The sequence below is a fragment of the Eschrichtius robustus genome, chromosome X (assembly GCF_028021215.1).
Source record: "Eschrichtius robustus isolate mEscRob2 chromosome X, mEscRob2.pri, whole genome shotgun sequence".
In the NCBI taxonomy this organism is placed as follows: Eukaryota; Metazoa; Chordata; class Mammalia; order Artiodactyla; family Eschrichtiidae; genus Eschrichtius; species Eschrichtius robustus.
In genome coordinates this window covers 131,979,293-131,999,946 of record NC_090845.1, presented here as the reverse complement: position 1 = coordinate 131,999,946, position 20,654 = coordinate 131,979,293, and the positions used below count along the sequence as shown (strand labels likewise).

General features: G+C 47.1%; 1 protein-coding gene across 4 annotated transcripts in view; it reads right to left on the bottom strand.

Moving 5' to 3' along the window:
- MTMR1 (myotubularin related protein 1) overlaps positions 1–20,654 on the bottom strand; it is a 67,414-nt gene that overhangs the window by 20,165 nt on the left and 26,595 nt on the right. For all 4 annotated transcript variants that reach the window (XM_068532977.1, XM_068532978.1, XM_068532981.1 and 1 more), the window contains 8 exons: positions 20,483–20,577; positions 19,974–20,081; positions 14,099–14,200; positions 13,697–13,780; positions 12,550–12,699; positions 11,551–11,739; positions 2,236–2,421; positions 1,571–1,777 (listed from right to left, as the gene is read on the bottom strand). In XM_068532977.1, coding sequence (XP_068389078.1) covers positions 1,571–1,777; positions 2,236–2,421; positions 11,551–11,739; positions 12,550–12,699; positions 13,697–13,780; positions 14,099–14,200; positions 19,974–20,081; positions 20,483–20,577 — 1,121 coding nt within the window. The remainder of the gene's footprint in view (positions 1–1,570; positions 1,778–2,235; positions 2,422–11,550; positions 11,740–12,549; positions 12,700–13,696; positions 13,781–14,098; positions 14,201–19,973; positions 20,082–20,482; positions 20,578–20,654) is intronic.

Here is a 20,654-nt window from a genome sequence, read left to right as displayed (position 1 = left end):
GGAAGCCTGGCTGAAGCGGGTTCAAGAGAGACCAGAAGGAGAGAAACAGTGAGAGCCAGAACAGACTAGTTTTGAGCAGATTTGTTGTAGTGGGGAGCAGGTGTTCAGGGTGACACCTGGAGGGGGAAGTACAGTCAAGAGGGTTGGGTTTTAGGGTGGGATAAGTAACAGCACGTTTCTATCAATGGAAGCAAGCGATCAAGGGGAGAGGGGGGATGGAGGCAGGAACCGCCCGTGAGCCGGATGACGGGACAGGTGGGCAAGGACAGAAATTGGCTTCAGGTAGGAGCTCATCCACAGAAACTCGAGGGAAGGAATAGTAGACGGACCCAGCAGGTGAGTGACTGCAGGCTTGAAACCCCTGACTGAAGGTTGGCTGTACCCTCAATAGCTGGGTGACCTTGGCAGATAGCTCATACTCCATTTACCCCATCTATCCATGGTAGCAGCTGCCTCGCAAGGTCACTAGAAGATTAAAACTGGAGGATACACGTAACTGAGCACCACCGTGTGTCCAGCACTGTCGAAGTCCTAACCCTCAGTACCTCAGAATGTGACTGCATTGGGAGAGAATCAAATCCTTAAAGGCCCTAAGTTGAAATGAGGCTGTTCCAGTCTGACTCATGTTCTTATGCGAAGAGGAAGTCTGGACACAGAGAGACACCAGGGATGTGTGTGCACAGAGGAAAGGCCACGTGAGGACACAGGAAGAAGGCAGCCATCTGCAAGCCAAGGAGAGAGCCATCAGGAGAAACCAACCCTGCCAGAACCTTGATCTTGGACTTCCAGCCTCCAGAATGATGAGACAATAAACTTCTGTTGTTTAAGCCACCCAGTCTTATGGTACTTTGTATGGCAAAATCTTGTACACCAATGTTCACAGCAGCATTATTCACAATCACCAGCAGATGGAAATAACCCAAGTGTCCACCAACAGGTTAATGGATAAACAAAATGCAGTATATCCACACAATGGAATACCACTCAGCCATGAAAAGGAATTACTGATACAATTTGATAGGTTCTATGACATGCATAAACCTTGAAAACATTGTGCTTAGTGAAATAAGCCTGTCACAGCAAGACAAATATTGTATGAGTCCACTTACGTCAGTTATCTAGAGTAGGCAAGTTCAGGGAGATGGAAAGCACATTAGTGGTTGTCAGGGGCTGGTGGGAAGAGGGGAATGAGGCGTGACTACTTAGTGTGTACAGGGTGTCCTCTCGGGGGTGATGAAATGTTTTGGAACTAGATAGAGATGGTGGTTGCACAACACTGAATGCACCAAATGCCGTGGAACTATATACTTTAAAATGGTTAATTCTATGTTATATGAATTTTACCTTAATTCTTTACAAAAATAAAGGCATACCTACAAGGGAAATAAAAAAGATTGCCCTGCCAGGAACATACAATGCTGAGGTCCATGGCATTCTCTTATGGCGATTCAGGTCTCACACAGAGCACAAAGCCGTCTCCTGTGCGTGTGTGTGTGTGTGTGGTATGTGATACGAATATGCATAGGATATAGCAAAATAATGAAGCGTGCACCTCACTGTCTCAACTTACCAGTGCAAACCTATGTCCAAAGCTTATCCACTCCTTTTCTATGAGAGCCTCGAATCCTTTAACGGTGCGGTAATAACTGTCCAACATCAGCATGGCCAGAGACGTCAGCTGGGATGTTCGGTCCCAACCGTCGCTGCAGTGCACCACCACCGAGGTTTTCCCAGATTCTATTTTATCAGCAATTCTTACTGCCCCAGCAAGAAGCATCTTCAGAAAAGAAGGCACATTAAACCAGGCTACATTTAATTTCTATGACAACGAAAAGAATTCTGTGGAGAACACTGGAAGTTCAGGTCAATGAACCAAACAAGAATGCAATCAATTTAAGAATCACTAGGAAACGTTAGTAACCGGAGGGAAAAAAGAGAAACTTACACGAAGAAAAAACTACAGTAGTAAATAGGGTCCTTTATCAAGGGGCCACAAAGTACTTTAAAAACCTGATCTGAGGCAAGCATTATCGCTTTCCGTTATGTCACAAAAGCCCCCCCCCCCAACAAAGACCACAGTTTGGATGCTGCCCATGGAAACCATGAAAGCCCAAGTACACAGCAAAGATGCACTCATTTGCAAGGCTAAGAAACCACCCAGATAGACAGCCAGACAGCCAGACAGCTTTATGGCCCAGCTGCAGAGAAATCTTAAGCAGAAAGCACGTCAAGTACCCGAATGTACTCCAGCCAGTGCGTCCCGTCCACGTTGGACAGCCACCGCGCCTCGTCGATGGCCGGGTACGCGATCTCCTTCAGTTTTCGCAGCGACTCCCTCATCACGTGAATGTTGTGGATCTCCAGGAACACGAGTTCTGCGTTTGGGTATGCACTTTCACTTTCATAGCCCCCACCCTTTGCCTGTGAAAACAAAAGATATATGTCACTTCATCTGAGTTAACTTTTCTGTTCCTTCTAGTGTTAACCAGATAGAGACCATTAAAGAAGCGACAAACTCATCTGTTTATAATAAGCCTCCTACATCCTTGTGTGAGTTTCCCATGGCTGTTGGAACAAAGTACCACAATCTGAGTGGCTTAAAGTGACAGAAATGTCTCCTCTCTCAGTTCTAGAGGCTGGAAGTCCAAAATCAAGGTAGTGGCAGGGCCGTGTTCCCTCAGAACCCTCTTGGGGAAGATCCTTCTTTGCCTCTTCCAGCTTCTGGTGGCCCCAGGTGTTTCTGGTTTATAGATACCTTAATCTCTGCCCCATCTTCACATGGCCTTCTCCTTGTGTCTGTACCTCTTCTTATAAGGACACCAGTCAGACTGGATTAGGACCCATCCTAATTCCATACGACCTCGTCTTAACTTGATTACATTTGCAAAGACCCTATTTCAAATCAGGGCCACAGTCATAGGTGCCAGGAGTTAGGACTTCAACACATTTCTTTTTTAATGGAAACACAGTTCAACCCACAACAATCTTCCATCACCCATCATCAGTTTTAAAAATGATTAACAACTGGATCTTACACAAGGCGAATTGGGTTTTAAAACGTTCTACCATCTATCTGAATAAAAAAGTTGTATTGTGGACTTCCCTGGTGATGCAGTGGTTAAGAATCCGCCTGCCAATGCAGGGGACACGGGTTCGAGTCCTGGTCTGGGAAGATCCCACATGCCACGGAGCAAGTAAGCCCGTTCGCCACAACTACTGAGCCTGCGCTCTAGAGCCCACGAGCCACACCTACTGAGCCCATGTGCCACAAATACTGAAACCCACGCACCACAGCTACTGAAGCCCACGCGCTTAGAGCCCGTGCTCCGCAACAAGATCAGCCACCGCAATGAGAAGCCCGCACGCTGCAACAAAGAGTAGCCCCCGCTCGCCGCAACTAGCGAAAGCCCGCGCACAGCAACAAAGACCCAACGCAGCCAAAAATAAAAATAAATAAATAAATATTAAAAAATATAAAGTACTACCACAAAACTTCTATATAAAACAATTTGTAAATCCCAAACAGTGAGATTTATTTAAGTAATTTAAGTAAAATAAAATGCAAGTGTAACAAAAAAGGGGGATATGGCTCACCCCTTGGTAATCTCATAACAAACTCTGGTCTACAATTAGCTTATATTTTGCAGAGGTCAACATCCAAAACACGTCTGTTATGAGAATATAGAGAAATTGAAACCCTAATACATTGCTGGTAGAAATTTAAATTGCACAGTCTCTGTGGAAAAAAGTTTGATGGTTCCTCAAAAAGTTAAACACGGAACTACCATCTGGTCCAGAAATTCCAACTCCCGCACAACTAAAACCAGGTATTCACGTGAAAACTTGTACACAACAAATCATAGCAGGAATATCCACAACAGGTATCAGGTGGAAGCAACCCAAATGTCCATCAATGAATGAGCGGATAAGCTGTGCTGTATCCCTACAATGGACTATTTTTCAGCCACACAAAGGCACGGAGTACTGGTACACGCTACAACACGGAGGAGCCGTAAAAACATCACGCCAAGTGAAAGCAGCCTGGCACATAAAACCACACAGTGTATCATTCTATTTATATGAAGTTTCCAGAAGAAGGCAATCTACATGGAAAGTAAATTAGTGGTTGGCAGGTGTTGGGGAGAGTGGGGGATGGGCGGCGACTGCCAGTGGGCACAGGGTTTCCATCTGGGGCTGTGGAAGCGCTCTGGAATGAGACAGTGGTGACTGTCTAACAACGCTGTGAACAGACCAGAAGGCACTGAACTGTAAACTGTGGACTGGTTTCTGGGGGAGGAACAGAGCGCTGGGCTTTGAGCGGTGGGGCTGTCTCGGGAGCAGGGCGCACAGCTCTGGAGCACGGAAGAGGGGCAGGGCGGCGGCTCTGGGGACGGTGTCCAGGGCTCAAGGACAGCGTGTGTGGTGGGGAGAGCAGTCAGTCCAGAGCCTGCGGAAGGCCGACATTTAGGGAATGCAGAGCAAAAGAGACCGAGGAGAGCGGCCAAAGACTGGAGGATAAAGAGAAAAGGGAAGAGAGTCTTTCAAAAAGGAGAGGGTACTCACTGTGTCAAAAGCTCGCGAGGTCGTGACAAGAAGGTACTCGGTGGCCTTACCGTGAAGAGTCCAGGCCAAGACGGGCACGGGGGCAGGGGAACGGTGGAGCCAGCTGCGAGGGGACGGGGACGGGGACGGGGACTCCGGGGAGGGCTTATCTGCACAGCTGGGACAGACTTCACGGGAAGGAGTGGGCACAGGGGCAGGGCGTCGGGGGAGGACGCAGCGGGGAGGCCACCCTAGTTTCCGGGGCGTGGAGGTAGGGGCGGGGTGGGGGGGAGTTCCCGTCTGAGGCTGGGTGTGCTCTGTGCCAAAGGGTCGAGGACGAAGGGCGTGGGGCAGGGCCATCCAGGAGAGAAAGAGTTGTAAAGGGCTGACCCAGCCCCTGGAGGGCCCAGGGGAGGCAGGGAGCCCGGCAGGAACCCGCGGCCCGGGGCCTGAGCCTGGGGGTCCCGCTCGGCGGCCCGGGTGTGGGCCTGGGGCGGGCGGGCAGGGAGGTGGGGGCAGGGGAGTGTGCCCCGAGCCCGTGCCACAGCCATGCCGGGGGACCGGAGCCCAGCCAGCGGGGGCGGAGCAGGGGCCGAGGACCTGCTCGAGCTCAGGAGCCGCAAACACGACTGGCGGGGAAAGAAGAGAATGTCGTCATCGGGTCTGGATGCGCCCGTCCTCTGGCCGGCATAGGATGACGTGAGGCGCTCTCACTCAACAGAACACTCTCTGAACACACACTGTGGCCAAAGCAGCCTAGAGCTTGGTCCTGCCTGCGTGGCAGGATGATGTTTTCATAAGCGGTATCCTTGGCGCCCACTGAAGACACTGCTGGCCGAGGGGTTAAAGGCACAGGCTTTGGTGGCACGGAGCGTGGGTTCGTCATCCCAGGTCCGCCACTCAAGTAGCTATGGGTCCTCACCATCTCTCTGCGCCCAGCTTTCTCACCGGAAAGACTCCAGGGGCTCACTGTGGGGATTAAATACTAACTAAATAAACGATCTTAATGAACGCTAATCCGTGCGAGGCTTGGTGCGCGCCCCCCATACTCGGGCACTGATGTATTATGACCTCCCCCAGCACCTACCTCAAAAAGCCCCAAGCTGGGCAGGGACCCCGTCCCGCCGGGGAAGACCTGAGGCTGGGGCACAGGCCCCACGCCCAGAAAGCACTTCAGCATGGAGGGCGTGGGTGCTCAGGGCTGGCGTTAACCAGCAGAATGTAGTTAAAGCCAGTTTGTTGCCTGGAAACTGATTACTAAAGCTCCAAACAAGACAAATAATGACAATCAGAAAATGGGATCGTGGGAGAAAAGGAGCATAAGTGCCTACTCCATGCTAGGACAGAGAGCAGGCACCCGGAGGTCTGGAGACAGAAGAGGGGGAAGGAGGGTGAGAAGGGGCCCCACCCATACCCCAGCAGGGACAGGGGGAGGGGGCTCAGAAAGTTCTGGAAGACTCGAACCTGCTGGCCAGACCTCTCTCTATGGGGGCAAAGCAGGGTTCCAGAGGGAAGCCAGCGATGTTGGGACACTGTTCCCCACTGGCCCCCAAGTCCCCAAGGATCAGCTCATAGCAGCAGCGGCGGCAGGGCCATCCTCAACCCTCAGGGGGAAGAAAGCCTAACACCCCTTGGGACGGAGGCAGCTGAAGGATGGACTCAGGGTTCATGATTTCAAGCCAGCTGCTCAGCGCCTGGTGAAGGCCCGCCGGGATGCCGATCCTAGGCAGCAGGGAGGATTCCCAGGTGAGAAAAGCAAAGCCTCAGAGAGGGCTGGCAACTCCCAAAGGCCAAAGGCAGCAAGTGGCAGGACAGGTTTCCCACGCCCCCAGACTCCAAAGTCCACACACCTCCCCCTGTTGCAGACTGAGCATTTGAATCCCCCCAAATTCCCATGTTGAAACCTGAATTGCCGATGGGATGGTGTTAGAATGTGTGGCCTCTGGGAAAGATTAGGTGATGGAGGAGGAGGCCTCACGATGGGATTAGTGCCCTTCTCGGAAGAGACGGCACAGAGCTTGCCCTTTTCTGCTCTGGCAGTGTGAGGACACAGCAAGAACGGGGCTGTCTACAGCCAGGAAGCGGGCTCTCACCACGCACTGAACCTGCTGGTGCCTTGATCTTAGACTTCCAGCTTCCAGAGCTTTGAGAAATAAACATTGCTGGTTATAAGCTACCCAGCCTATGATGCTTAGCTACAGCTGTCCAAGCTAAGACACCCCTCCCCCTAGTTCTCTCCTGGACACTCCTCCTCTCCTGGCATCTGGGACCTCTCCCTTCCTCTCTGCGGTCTCCTCCCGACCACCTGGAGCACCCTTTCCCTCACTGAGTTCCTCTCTTACCCTCCACAGACAGCATTTCAGGCGGGTCTGGTGCCTGGCCCCGCTCACATGACCTAGGCTCCTTAGGTAACTTCATCCACTCCCCTCCAAGGCTGCAACCTCCACTCGACCTCCAACCTGACCTTTTTCTGAGTTCCAGAGCTTTATCGTCCCCACACAGGCTCCTCAACTGCAACAGGTTAAAATGAAATTCCTTGCCTGCATGTTCACTTTCTCAAGAAGAAAGCTGACCTGAAAACCTCCATAATGGAGTCTGGACTTTTGAATTAACATACAATGCCACTCACCATCAGGTCCTCCATTGAGAGATGACCCTGCCCACCAGCCAGCAGCTCTTTGTTCCAGTCGGGGAGCAGCTACTGTGTGACGGCCCAGTTCTGGGGATCCAGCTGTGCTCAAGATCCTCCAGTCCCTGCTACCACGTGGCCTGTGGCCGAGGGGCAAGATGCACACTGAATGAGGAATCCGCCGCGTGCCGAGGGCCACAGAAAGGAAAGAGCAGAGCACCACGGCATGGGAGACTTCCACTCATCTGGAGAGACCGCGCTGGGGAAGTGACATTCGAAGTGCCATCCGAAGGACGGGGTAGTGGTTAGCTACGTGGGCAGAGGCTGGGAGACGACACTGGGATATGCTTAAGGAGCTGAAAGACACCTGTCATAGCTGGGAGGTGGGCCTGGGGGGTGTGGCGAGGCCGAAAGGGAAGAGCCCGCTGCTTGGAGGGCTTCAGAGCCCTGTTCAGGAACTGGATGTCACTGCCTCAAAGCGCTAAGGGCGCGCACAGAGCTGGACCTTTAGAAAATCACTCTGGCCATGATGTGGAGACAGGATTGAAGGGAACCTCTACAAAGTACCAGCAAAATGAATCCAGCAGCATATTAAGGAAATTATACATCATGACCAAGCGGGATTTATCCCAGAAACGTAAGGGGGTTACATGAGTTTCCGAGGCCTGCAGTAACAAAGTACCACAAAGCAGGTGACTTAAAACGACAGAGATTGATTCCCTCACAGCTCTGGAGGCTGGAAGTCCAAGATCGAGTTATTGGCAGGGTTAGTTCCTTCCGGAGGCTCTGGTTTCTGGGGGCTGTATCACTCCAATCTTGGCTTTCATCGTCACATGGCCACCTCCCCTCTGTCTGTGTCTCTACATCACCTTCTCATCAGGACACGAATCATTGGATTTAGGGTCTACCCTAATCCAGTCTGACCTCCTCTTAACTAATTACATCTGCAAAGACCCAATTTCCAAATAAGGTCACATTCTGAGGTCCCAGATGATCATGAATTCGGGGGAGATGCTATTCGAGGAGTAGTCGACATACAAAAATCAGCCAATGTAATACACCACATTACCAGAATGAAGGGGGGAAAACAACACATGATCATCTCAATTGACACAGAAAAGGCCTCTGAAAATCCAATACCCTTTCATGATAAAACCATTCAACAAACTAATAGAGGGGAATTTTCTTAACCTGATAAGGGCATGTATGAAAAACCCTCAGCTAATATACCCAGTGGTGAAAGACTGAAAGCTTTCCTCTTAAGATTAGGAACAAAACAAGGATTCCTGCTTTCACCACTTCTATTCAACATGGTCCTGGAGAGGAAGTACCCTGCTGGCTGCTAGATGGGATTCTGCCAGATTCATGAATTGCCTAATAAAGCCAATTGGATCTTCAAAAAAAAAAAGCAAAACATGGTACTTGAGGTTCTTGCCAGGGAATTAGGCAAGAAGAAGAAATAAAACACATGCAGATTGGAAAGTAAGAAGTAAAACTCTCTCTACTTGCGGATGACATGATACATGTAGAAGAGCTAATGGGGACTTGGACAGATGACTATCCTTGTCTGGTTCCTAGACACATACACCACTATAGTTAACATCATTCTAGACAAGCAGTTTGGTGTCCTGCTCCTGTCTCCTCTGCATGGGATAAAATATAATGCACTGCCCTTGCTCTATTGGATGTTTAGAGACTGCCTCTGCGAATGTAGCTTTTCTCATTCTTTTTTTATTTCCTGGGGACAGTACTACAGTGGTGACAGGAAGTATGCAGAGACGGAGAAAGACTGACAGGGGTCGCTGATCCGCCAGGCGTGGGGAGTTAAGGGGAGCTAATTAAGGATGACTCCCCGTGGTAGGCTGACAAATGCCGCCTTCCCCCCTCCCCACAAAGATATCCACACCAAATCCCCGGCAACTGTGAATGTGACTTTTTTTGGGAAAAAAAAGGGACTTTGCAGATGTGATTAAGGTTCTTGAGATGAAGTGAGAATACTGGGTTATCCTGGGTGGGCCCTAAATGCCATCCCAAGTGCCTTTGGAGGAGAGAGGAGGAGAAGACCCAGAGACACAACGAGGGGGAGGCCGTGGGAAGACAGGGGCAGGGACTGGAGGGCGGTTGCCATGTGCACAGAGGAGCCACCAGAAGCCCAAAAACGCAGGGAATGGATCTCCCCGGAAGCCTTCAGAAGGAGCACAGTGCTGCCAGATCCCGGAACTGTGCGAGAATACATGTGTGCTGTTTTAAGCCACCAAGTTTGTGGTCATTGGTTCAGCACCTCAGGAAACTCACGCGCTGCCCATCTTTCTCCCCACCCTGGTCCTCTCCCAGCTCCCCCGACTCAGTAGCTGACACCACCACTCACTGCCAGGCCAGACCCCGGGGCAGGGTGGGGCTAGCCTCTCAGCATCCTATACTGATACACCCGGCACTGCGCATTCTCCTCACCCAGTTGCAATCCTTACGCAGCCCTCTACATGAGACACTGTCACCTCCCCTGTTACAGAAGAGGCTTCTGGAGAGGTTAAGTAACTTGCTCAGGGTTCTATCGAGCACTAAGTGGCAGAGCAGGGAGGAAACCCCACATGTAACTGAACACAAAGCTGAGGGTTCTCACTACCCTGTCTCTTAGGCTGGTCTGGATACACTGAGGTTTTGTTACCTGGGAGACAGCCAAGAGGGGATGCCAACCAGACGACGGGATGGAAATCCCATCTGGACCTCAGGAGGGATCAGAGCGGGATAGAAACTTGGGTGGCAAACTGAACACACAGGGAGTGTTGAGAATCAGGGCACTGGAGGAGATGGCCCAGCGAGATTGGACAAAGGAGAAAAGAGGACCCCAGACTGGGTTCCAGGCGTGCTGCCATCTGCCAGTTGGGAAGAGGGAGAGGAAGCAGTGAAGGAGGCTGAGCCGGCCAGGGTGCAGAGAGGGAGTGGTCCAGGGCAGAGATGTCATGAGAGTCAAGAGAATGGGGCTGTCCACTCTGGGTCAGTAGCAGAGATGGCGAACTTGACCCGAAAGCTTTCTCTGGGACAGGCACCCACGCAACCTTCACATCCACTCCAGGAAGGAGGTGTGCTGTCACTCCCAGTTCAGATGAGGCGATCGTGGTCTAGAGAGATGCAGTAACTGCCCACGGTCAGGTACAAACAACCACGCTGCCTCTACGCTCCCGCGGAGCACGCTGGACGCCCCCCGCCACCCCGCCTCACGGTGGGGGCCGCTCGGCAGTTTGTGCGCCTGGCCCATGGCAGGCACGTGCCTCAAGGGCCATGGGCGCACCTGACGGCTTGTTTGCTCTTTGAAGTAGGAGGGAAGGGCTCCTCCCGAGAGTGAGACGGGGGACGCACGACGTTGGCTCTTTGGAGATTGTGGTCAACGATGGAATCATCAGTGAGCAAAGAAGGGGCACAAGCTGCCAAGAGAAACAAAGACCCCCAAGCACTGCTTAGGGGGACACGGCGGGGGAGCCCTCAGACACCCCCCTTCTTGCCATTCTCGTGAATGACATGCTCTGGCACACCGCTGAATGGGTCCCGTGCTGTCTAGAATGCCCCAGGGGCCCGTCTCTTCCCGCTGATCATCCAAAGCCAGCTCAAATGTCACCTTCTCTGTGAAGCCTCGCCCAGCGGCACGAGCTCCCCCAGCACACTGAGCTGACACCTCCTACGTGTAGCCTTGTCTGTCCTGGTGTTTCCCCCAGCACCTTGTCCCTAGTACATGCTCATTACGTGTTTATTACCCGAGCGTCACCTTACAGGTAGGCGTGAGATGGTAAGGGCTGTCCCCACCATCCTCATACCTGAAATTCCTTGTGGAGGGGTCAGGACTCTTACTGCCAGAGGCCTGCCTGCGGGACCACACTATCAGCAAGTCATTTGTGGGAAACAGAAATGACGCCGTTCAGAGCCCTTCCCGTTGGAAAGCGGGTACTGGAGGCTTGACCGCACAGCCTGGGCCTCTTCGGCTGGTGGGGATCAGATGGGAGCTGGGTGCGGATGGCAACTTTGTGTATCTGCCTTGTTTCACATAGCTGACTCCATTCTAACAGAACTTCAGGCAGATATGAATTAATCAAGTAATCACCATAGTTCACAGGTTAAAGGGACTTCCAAGGGCCTCATGATCCTTTCATTAAAATACTTACTAGATTCTCTAGGCGATCATTCTCTTTCTGGGTCTTTACTTAATTAGTTCAGCAGACAGGATTGTGGAGGGGCAATGAGACGACAGGATTCCCGAGGGCTAGGGACCCAGGAGGCCCGGCTGTGGGCTACCCCGCCAGAGCCCACCCTCACTGGGCTCTTTGAACGGCATGATGGTTTACAAGCAGTACAGAAGGAAACCTTCTGCAGCGGCACTGACAGTGTACCTTGTTGGTGCTGGCGACCTTGTTTTGCCGGGCGTCAAAGATGATGAGTTTGTGGGCCTGCGCATTAGCATCCATGATCGTTTGCAGGTACTTCTCATCTTCCTTGCAGCGTTTATCATTGGGACCCACAAGCGGCTGGCTGCAACGGGTAATCGTTGCCTGACTTTCTGGATGAATCCATGACAACACCTAGTGTTTGAAGACCATAAATATTAGTACGGTCCTAAAATAATAAGTGCTCTAATGACCAGGTAGTGAAAACAAGTTCTCTTCTCAAGCACAGCTGCTTCTGCATATTTTCCTCAAAGGGGAGGAGTCAGCCTGAGGACAGCGTGATAGTGGCCCTGGGACTCAACGTTTGGGTCAGGCTGAAAGAAGTCTGACTAAATGAGCTCTAAGAATCCCCGTCTACCTTTAAAATTCTATGATTCTAAGAAAACCAGAGACTAAGTCAAACTATGACTGACATCAAGCCCCATTTCTATTTGACTGACTAGTTTTATTTTGTCTCCTAATTTAAAAACACCTTTGGATCTCAACAGTGGCGTACGTGGCCGTATGAGGACAAAGTAAATATACAGTCTCTTAATGAGATCTAAAGCTAAGACCCCAAACCTCCCATTTTCCTCCAGCAGCCAAGTGACTCAGGGTTATACCAGAGCACAAACTCGGGGCTCAAAAACGTTCGCTCCCTGCTTCTCTGTGGTGATAGAATCCTGGGTGTACACATATATCGAAACTCATCAAATTGTATCCATTAAACACATGGAGTTTTTTTTATATATCAACAAAGCTGTTTAAAAAACTTCACCCCCTGCTGGCTGCTGTCTAGTTTTGCAATGGTGCCCCCTCCAGTATAGGTAGAGCCTTGCACTCAGTATCTAAGAAAGAATGCATTTTCTCGAGGATGATTCACTAAATTTTTTCTGTCTTGCTTTTTTCCATATTAGATCGAGTACAGTATATATTTATATCTAAATGGCAATGTTTATTACTTACCGGGATTCTGCCTTTTGCTCGAAACGCTGCCACTTTTGAAAGGTCGTCATCTTTTACACTAGTTGGCACGACAATGATGGCGGGGTAGGTGTCACAGAGCTCATAATTACTGTTTACTTTGGATATTTTCCAACTCTCATTTGGCAAGCCCTGCAGGGTGTCAGGGGGCGGAGAGGAGCACACTTTTACACTTTCAAAAAGTACTGAGCGTGAACCACATCCATTTCTTCTTTTCTTTTTTTTTTCAAAAATTTATTGATTGATTGATTTTTTTTGGCCATGGCATGCGGGATCTTAGTTCCCCGACCAGGGATCAGACCCGAGCCCCCTGCAGTGGAAGCGCGGAGTCTTAACCACTTGACCGCTGGGGAAGTCCCCATTTCTTATTTTCTACTAAAATCCATTTGTAATTCATTGTTCATTGCCACTTAAAAGTTTAAATACACATTTATTTAATATAAGCCATTTCCTACCTAACTCATTTTAAAAAAAAACCTAATGAAGCATAATTTCCAAACATACTAAAACATGAAAATTGTATACTTGAATCCCAGTCGTATGCATTTCTTGTCATGTTTTCTATAACGAATGAGCATAGTGCTGTTCCTAAAAATACCCATGGAAGTCATTTAGAGAAGCAGAAAGTTCTTAAAAATGTCTAAAATAAGGAATATAAAATGACCATACCAAATATAAGGTGCAGGCAAAGAGTAAATGTCATGAAAATAACGTCTGATTGGAGTATCTTCAAACTAACCACGCACTGAAGAGCTTCTAGGCATAGGGACACCTCATCGGACCGCTGTAGCCATGCCATATACTTAAAATCGAATTTAAACCATTGGTTTTGATCCTTACTCATCAATTTGCTACCAGAATATCTAATAAAAACCATCTGGCTGGTTTGGTTTGTCAACCCCCGTCCCTGTACTCCACTTGCACTCTGGAAAAAGGAAGAACAAACAGCACCATAACCAAAGGTTTGGTATGGGGAGAACGGACATCCAGAGCTGAAGAACCCACAAACTAGATGAGTTACACCCACGGACAACATGTTTCAAAAGGTTTCTTCTCCACTACATTTCTACCCTTTTAGGAAAAAGATGCTCAACCTATTATTTTCCGGTTGACAAGCAACACACTTTACCTGTCTTTTATATTCAGATACTGGATCATAAACTTTCCATCCATTCACTGGAAATTTTTCTTTATAGTTGAATGCAAAGAGTGTCTGGATATAAAACCACAAAATACATATGTCAGCATTTCTTTGCTATGTCATATGCCCACTATTAAAGCTTTTCATTCAGTTATGAGCTGAATGTATTAAGATTCCTACTTTAATCTGTAAATTTTGAAGCAACAAATTGGCAGTTTTCTTCATCCTACACAGAACTGACAAATGTTAAATATTCTAATATTAGTTACCAACAGGGAGAAAAGAGATAAAGGAAACCTCTGGAAGAAAGAATAGTTAAACATGAAATTTTTAGGCCTCCATGAAGGCATTTAGACCCACACATAAAAAGATTTATTTTGGTATACTTACCTGCCCATTGGAAAGAGGAAATGCATGTTTGTTGAGGTTTTCAAATATCCCTAGTTTACTCTGTTCTTCTTGTTTATAAGCAAGTCGCAAGTTCCTCATATCCTGTTAAACAATTAGCAAAACTCGTTTATTCAACATGTATTGAGTACCTATGAAGTAGACACCATGCTACGAAGAGATAAATAAAATATTTTTTTTCATTTCTCATGAAATATAGTCGGCCCTCCCTATCTGCAGGCTCCACGTCCACAGATTCAACCAAGCACGGATCGAAAACACTGGGGGAAAAAGTTCCAGAAAGCTCCAAAACACAAAACTTGAATTAGCAGAGTGCCAACAACTACCTACATAGCACTGACATTGTATTCGGTATTATAAGGAATCTAGAGATAATTTAAAGTACGCAGGAGGATGTGCGTAGGCTGTGTACAAACACTAACGCCATTTTATATAAGGGGACTTAAGCGCCCCAGATTTTGGTATTTGCTGGAGGGAGGGGGGTGTCCTGTAACCAATCACCAGTGGATACCGAGGCAATTCGCAAAGCACCTCCAACACGATAATAAAAGATTAAGTGAGGAAATTGGAACAAAGGGGACATGTTGGGGAAAAACCTCATCAGATGGAACCAAGAATAAGGTTAGTACATAAAAGACATGCCATCAAGTCCTGTGCACTTACTTGCTAAAGGTGTGCCATAGAATCAGTTGTGGGCTTTAAGCTGCTAAAAGAGTCAATTACGGAATTCACACCATCCATCAAATAGAAATGCGACACAGGTTTCTCCTCTGAACTCACAGCAAGGACTCTGTGTCACGTATGGCCCTCAGTGACTTCCTTACAGAAATTATAATGCCGTTTCTCAAGATCGGTTTCTGAAAGCACCCTGCCATGCGAGCTGCCGGCCCAAAGCTCAAGTGGAAGTTGTCAGGAGCAATGCCAACGAGGTGGCTCTGACGGTGCAGTTTCTTCCTGGGACTGATCTGAGCACTACCCCCTGACCCTCCTAAACCTACATCATTAGCTAAACACAAAAATCTCATTCTTCTTTAACCTTACATCAGATTTGAAAATAAATATGACCACAAACAAATTAAATCAAGAGCAATTGGGGAAGTGAGGAAGTTACTGTTGTGATGTTATTTGTAACAGCGAAAGAATGGAAATACTAACCTAAATGTCCATCAAAAAACAGGGTCTGGCTAGAGACTACTACAAGCAACTCTATGCCAATAAAATGGACAACCTGGAAGAAATGGACAAATTCTTAGAAATGCACAACCTTCCGCGACTGAACCAGGAAGAAACAGAAAATATGAACAGACCAATCACAAGCACTGAAATTGAAACTGTGATTTAAAACCTTCCAACAAACAAAAGCCCAGGACCAGGGGGCTTCCCAGGCGAATTCTATCAAACATTTAGAGAAGAGCTAACACCTTTCCTTCTCAAACTCTCCCAAAAGATAGCAGAGGGAGGAACACTCCCAAACTCATTCTACGAGGCCACCATCACCCTGATACCAAAACCAGACAAAGATGTCACAAAGAAAGAAAACTACAGGCCAATATCACTGATGAACATAGATGCAAAAATCCTCAACAAAATACCAGCAAACAGAATCCAACAGCACATTAAAAGGATCATGCACCACGATCAAGTGGGGTTCATCCCAGGAATGCAAGGATGCTTCAACATACGCAAATCAATCAATGTGATACACCTTATTAACAAATTGAAGGATAAAATCCATATGATCATCTCAACAGATGCAGAGGAAGCTTTCGACAAAATTCAACACCCATTTATGATAAAAACCCTCCAGAAAGTAGACACAGAGGGAACTTACCTCGACATAATAAAGGCCATATATGACAAACCCACAGCCAACATCGTCCTCAATGGTGAAAAACTGAAACCATCTCCACTAAGATCAGGAACAAGACAAGGCTGCCCACTCTCACCACTATTATTCAACATAGTTTTGGAAGATTTAGCCACAGCAATCAGAGAAGAGAAAGAAATAAAAGGAATCCAAACCGGAAAAGAAGAAGTAAAGCTGTCACTGTTTGCAGGTGACATGATACTATACATAGAGAATCCTAAAGATGCTACCAGAAAACTACTAGAGCTAATCAATGAATTTGGTAAGGTAGCAGGATACAAAATTAATGCACAGACATCTCTAGCATTCCTATACACTAATGACGAAAAATCTGGAAGAGAAATTAAGAAAACACTCCCGTTTACCATTGCAACAAAAGGAATAAAATATCTAGGAATAAACCTACCTAAGGAGACAAAAGACCTGTATGCAGAAAATTATAGGACACTGATGAAAGAAATTAAAGATGATACAGATAGATGGAGAGATATACCATGTTACTGGATTGGAAGAATCAACATTGTGAAAATGACTCTACTACCCAAAGCAATCTACAGATTCCATGCAATCCCTATCAAACTACCACTGGCACTTTTCACAGAACTAGAACAAAAAATTTCACCATTTGTATGGAAACACAAAAGACCCCGAATAGCCAAAGCAATCTTGGGAAAGAAAAACGGAGCTGGAGGAATCAGGCTCCCTGACTTCAGACTATACTACAAAGCTACAATAATCAAGACAGTATGGTACTGGCACAAAAACAGAAATATACATCAATGGAACAGGATAGAAAGCCCAGAGATAAACCCATGCACATATGGTCAACTAATCTTTGATAAAGGAGGCAAGCATATACAGTGGAGAAAAGACAGCCTCTTCAATAAGTGGTGCTGGGAAAACTGGACAGCTACATGTAAAAGAATGAAATTAGAACACTCCCTAACACCACACACAAAAATAAACTCAAAATGGATTGAAGACCTATACGTAAGGCCAGACACTATCAAACTCTTAGAGGAAGACATAGGCAGAACACTCTATGACGTACATCACAGCAAGATCCTTTTTGACCCACCTCCTAGAGAAATGGAAATAAAAGCAAAAATAAACAAATGGGACCTAGTGAAACTTCAAAGCTTTTGCACAGCCAAGGAAACCATAAACAAGACGAAAAGACAACCCTCAGAATGGGAGAAAGTATTTGCAAATGAAGCAACTGACAAAGGATTAACCTCCAAAATTTACAAGCAGCTCGTGCAGCTCAATATCAAAAAAACAAACAACCCAATCCCAAAATGGGCAGAAGACCTAAACAGACATTTCTCCAAAGAAGATATACAGATTGCCAACAGACACATGAAAGAATGCTCAACATCATTAATCATCAGAGAAATGCAAGTCAAAACTACAATGAGATATCATCTCACACCGGTCAGAATGGCCATCATGAAAAAATCTACAAACAATAAATGCTGGAGAGGATGTGGAGAAAAGGGGACCCTCTTGCACTGTTGGTGGGAATATAAATTGATACAGCCACTATGGAGAACAGTATGGATGTTCCTTAAAAAACTAAAAATAGAACTACCCTACGACCCAGCAATCCCACTACTGGGCATATACCCTGAGAAAACCATAATTCAAAAAGAGTCATGTACCACAATGTTCACCGCAGCTTTATTTACCATAGCCGGTACATGGAAGCAACCGAAGTGTCCATCAACAGATGAATGGATAAAGAAGATGTGGCACATATATACAATGGAATATTACTCAGCCATAAAAAGAAACGAAATTGAGTCATTTGAAGTGAGGTGGATGGACCTAGAGTCTGTCATACAGGGTGAAGTAAGTCAGAGAGTGAAAAACAAATACCGTATGCTAACACACATATATGGAATCTGAAAAAAAAATGGTCATAAAGAACTTAGGGGCAAGACGGGAATAAAGACACAGACCTACTAGAGAATGGACTGGAGGATATGGGGAGGGGGAAGGGTAAGCTGGGACAAAGTGAGAGAGTGGCACGGACATATATACACTACCAAATGTAAAATAGATAGCTAGTGGGAAGCAGCCGCATAGCACAGGGAGATCAGCTCAGTGCTTTGTGACCACCTAGAGAGGTGGGATAGGGAGGGTGGGAGGGAGGGAGATGCAAGACGGAAGAGATATAGGGATATATGTATATGAATAACTGATTCACTTTGTTATAAAGCAGAAACTAACACACCATTGTAAAGCAATTATACTTCAATAAAGATGTTAAAATAAATAAATAAAAAATAAACAGGGTCTGGCTAAATGTACTACAGCACCACCAATGGAATACTATGAGGCTGTTACAAACAAGAAGCAGCTCGTTATGTACTGCTCTTAAGGAGACACAAGATACATGGTTAAGGGGGGAGAAAAAGGGGCAGCACAGTGTATGTAATATACAACCATTCACATTTTCAAATACATACTTGTGTGCATAGGCCATCCGTGGAAACTGGTAACAGTGGGTGCCTGCAGGGAGCAGATCAGGGTGGCTGGGTGTTGGGTGGAGGGAAACTTACTTTTTACTACACACAGTTTTTGTACTTTTTGAATTGCATATCACCTGTTTAAGCACGGCCCTGGTAATTCTAGGCTGGAAAACATTTTAAAGCAGCTATTAGCAAAAACTCACCCCAGCCACAAAATATACCATAGGAAAACAGCCACAGGACATCTGCCTAAGTGACATAAGTTCCTGCTGTGCCCTCCCTCCAAGCTACTCTGGCTACACACGTGCCAGCTCACTGACTGAGCTGGCTTGCTATTTAGGATTGCTCAGAGGGAAAGGCGTTACAAGCAAAGGAAACAGCATGTGTGAAGCCCCAGGAGTTTGTGTGGGGTGGGGATTGGGGGGTACAAGGCAAGTGTGAACAACTCTAGGAACCTGGATGGCAAGAACAAGGGGAGGGTGGCTGGAGAGGGAGCTGCCGAGGAAAGGAAGTCCGGCTCACACCGCGGGGTCTCTGTAAGTTTTTCCTGCAGCCCAAGGGTAATGGGCAGCTAGTGAAGAGCTCTGAGTAGGGAAATGACCTGTTCCAGAATTGCAGAATTGATCAAACCCCCCTCTGGTTTCAGTTCTGCAACGGCTTCGCGCTGCTCTGCGTGCGGCACGCTGGACTGAGAATCGGGACAGCGGTGATTGGTCCTAGGGGAGGACTGCCGTGTGGCGCCCAAGGTGAGCCTAGTAAGCCAGCAGATTCCCGACCTGGCACGGTAAAGGGTTATTTGAAAAAGCGGATTCAACTGCAGTCTAGGGCCAACCAGAGGAACGTCTCCTCAGAGATTTGATCAAAGCAAACAGACTGGCAGGAATCTAATCCAAACCCCAAGTTGGGAAGGGACCTTGATGATGCTGTAGGCCGGATCTCTTGCCTGGTATTTTAGGTGGGTTTGTTAGTAAACTGTATTCCATGAGGCAAAGTCATTGGGAATAAAACATCAGTTAAGGAGTTTCTTAAATGACTAGTCCTCATCAAAGCTGTCACACAAATTTTACTTAACCCCTTGGAGGAAGGGGCGAAAACCAAAAATAAGCATGGCTCAGGTGCAAATTCCAACATAGCCAAGAAACTTAACTGTGTTTTTAATCACAGAATTTATGAATATTGTTGTCCCTTTAGGAAGTCTCTGACTGAAGACTAGTCTTATCACGACAAACTGGAAAAAATATTGATCTCTGCTTTCCACTTGATTTCTCTGAAATGTAGCAAACGTCGTCACCGCCTAGGTTACAGGTCCATGTTAATTAGAACACTTCAATGGAAAAGAAGCGGTTTACTTCAACGGTTTATATAATGGTCTGAATTGGCTGATGAAAGGTTGAAGAGGTCTGGGTCCTGAAAACATCTGAGTCACTAATGTCCGAATTACTCTTACTGTCCAAAGGCTGTGAAGAAGTTCCAAGCTAGCCGCCCCCTCTAAGTTTCTCTCGTGTCTGGACCGTACCTTGCACATGATCTCTATGCCACAAGAGTTGTCTCCATGGCTCTGCGCTCCAATCTTCTCAACTCTGCTGATCACTCCCAGGGGGACATCGAGGACGAAATGCGGGTCCTGGGTTCACAAATTAGCATGAATGCCAGTCAGTGTCGGCTAACAGAGCCTTCCCATTTTAAGTCTTCGCTGGCTTAAGACACGTTTGCTTACTTCGCGTTTCCTCTTGGTCCTGGCTATGACACCGAAGTCTGATTTATAACCTGCTTTGTGAAGTAGACGTCGAGACTACAATTAAACAACCCCCTCACCCCCAGTGCAGGTGGAAGTGCTACTTTAACAGCCTTTTTTTTTTTTTTTTTTTTTAAGATACAAAATCTGCTTGCAAATGCGCGCATCTTAAAACTGACCCTCTGTTTCTCTCAGGGTGATGGGATTTCAGGATACTATTTATTGTCTTCTTTATTGTTTACTTTCTTCTGCAGTTTTTAAAAAAATAAAACACACTTTTAAATACTCACTCTCTCTACATTCTTGAAGTACATCTTAAAGTCTGTCACTGTCAGGGTGCCACTCACTGCTCCCACAAATGGGCAGATGTACATGACATCTTTCACTGAAAGAAAAAACCCAAAATATCACCTACTGCCGTTGACTTGTGTCAATAAATCTTAACATGAGTTTCCAGATATA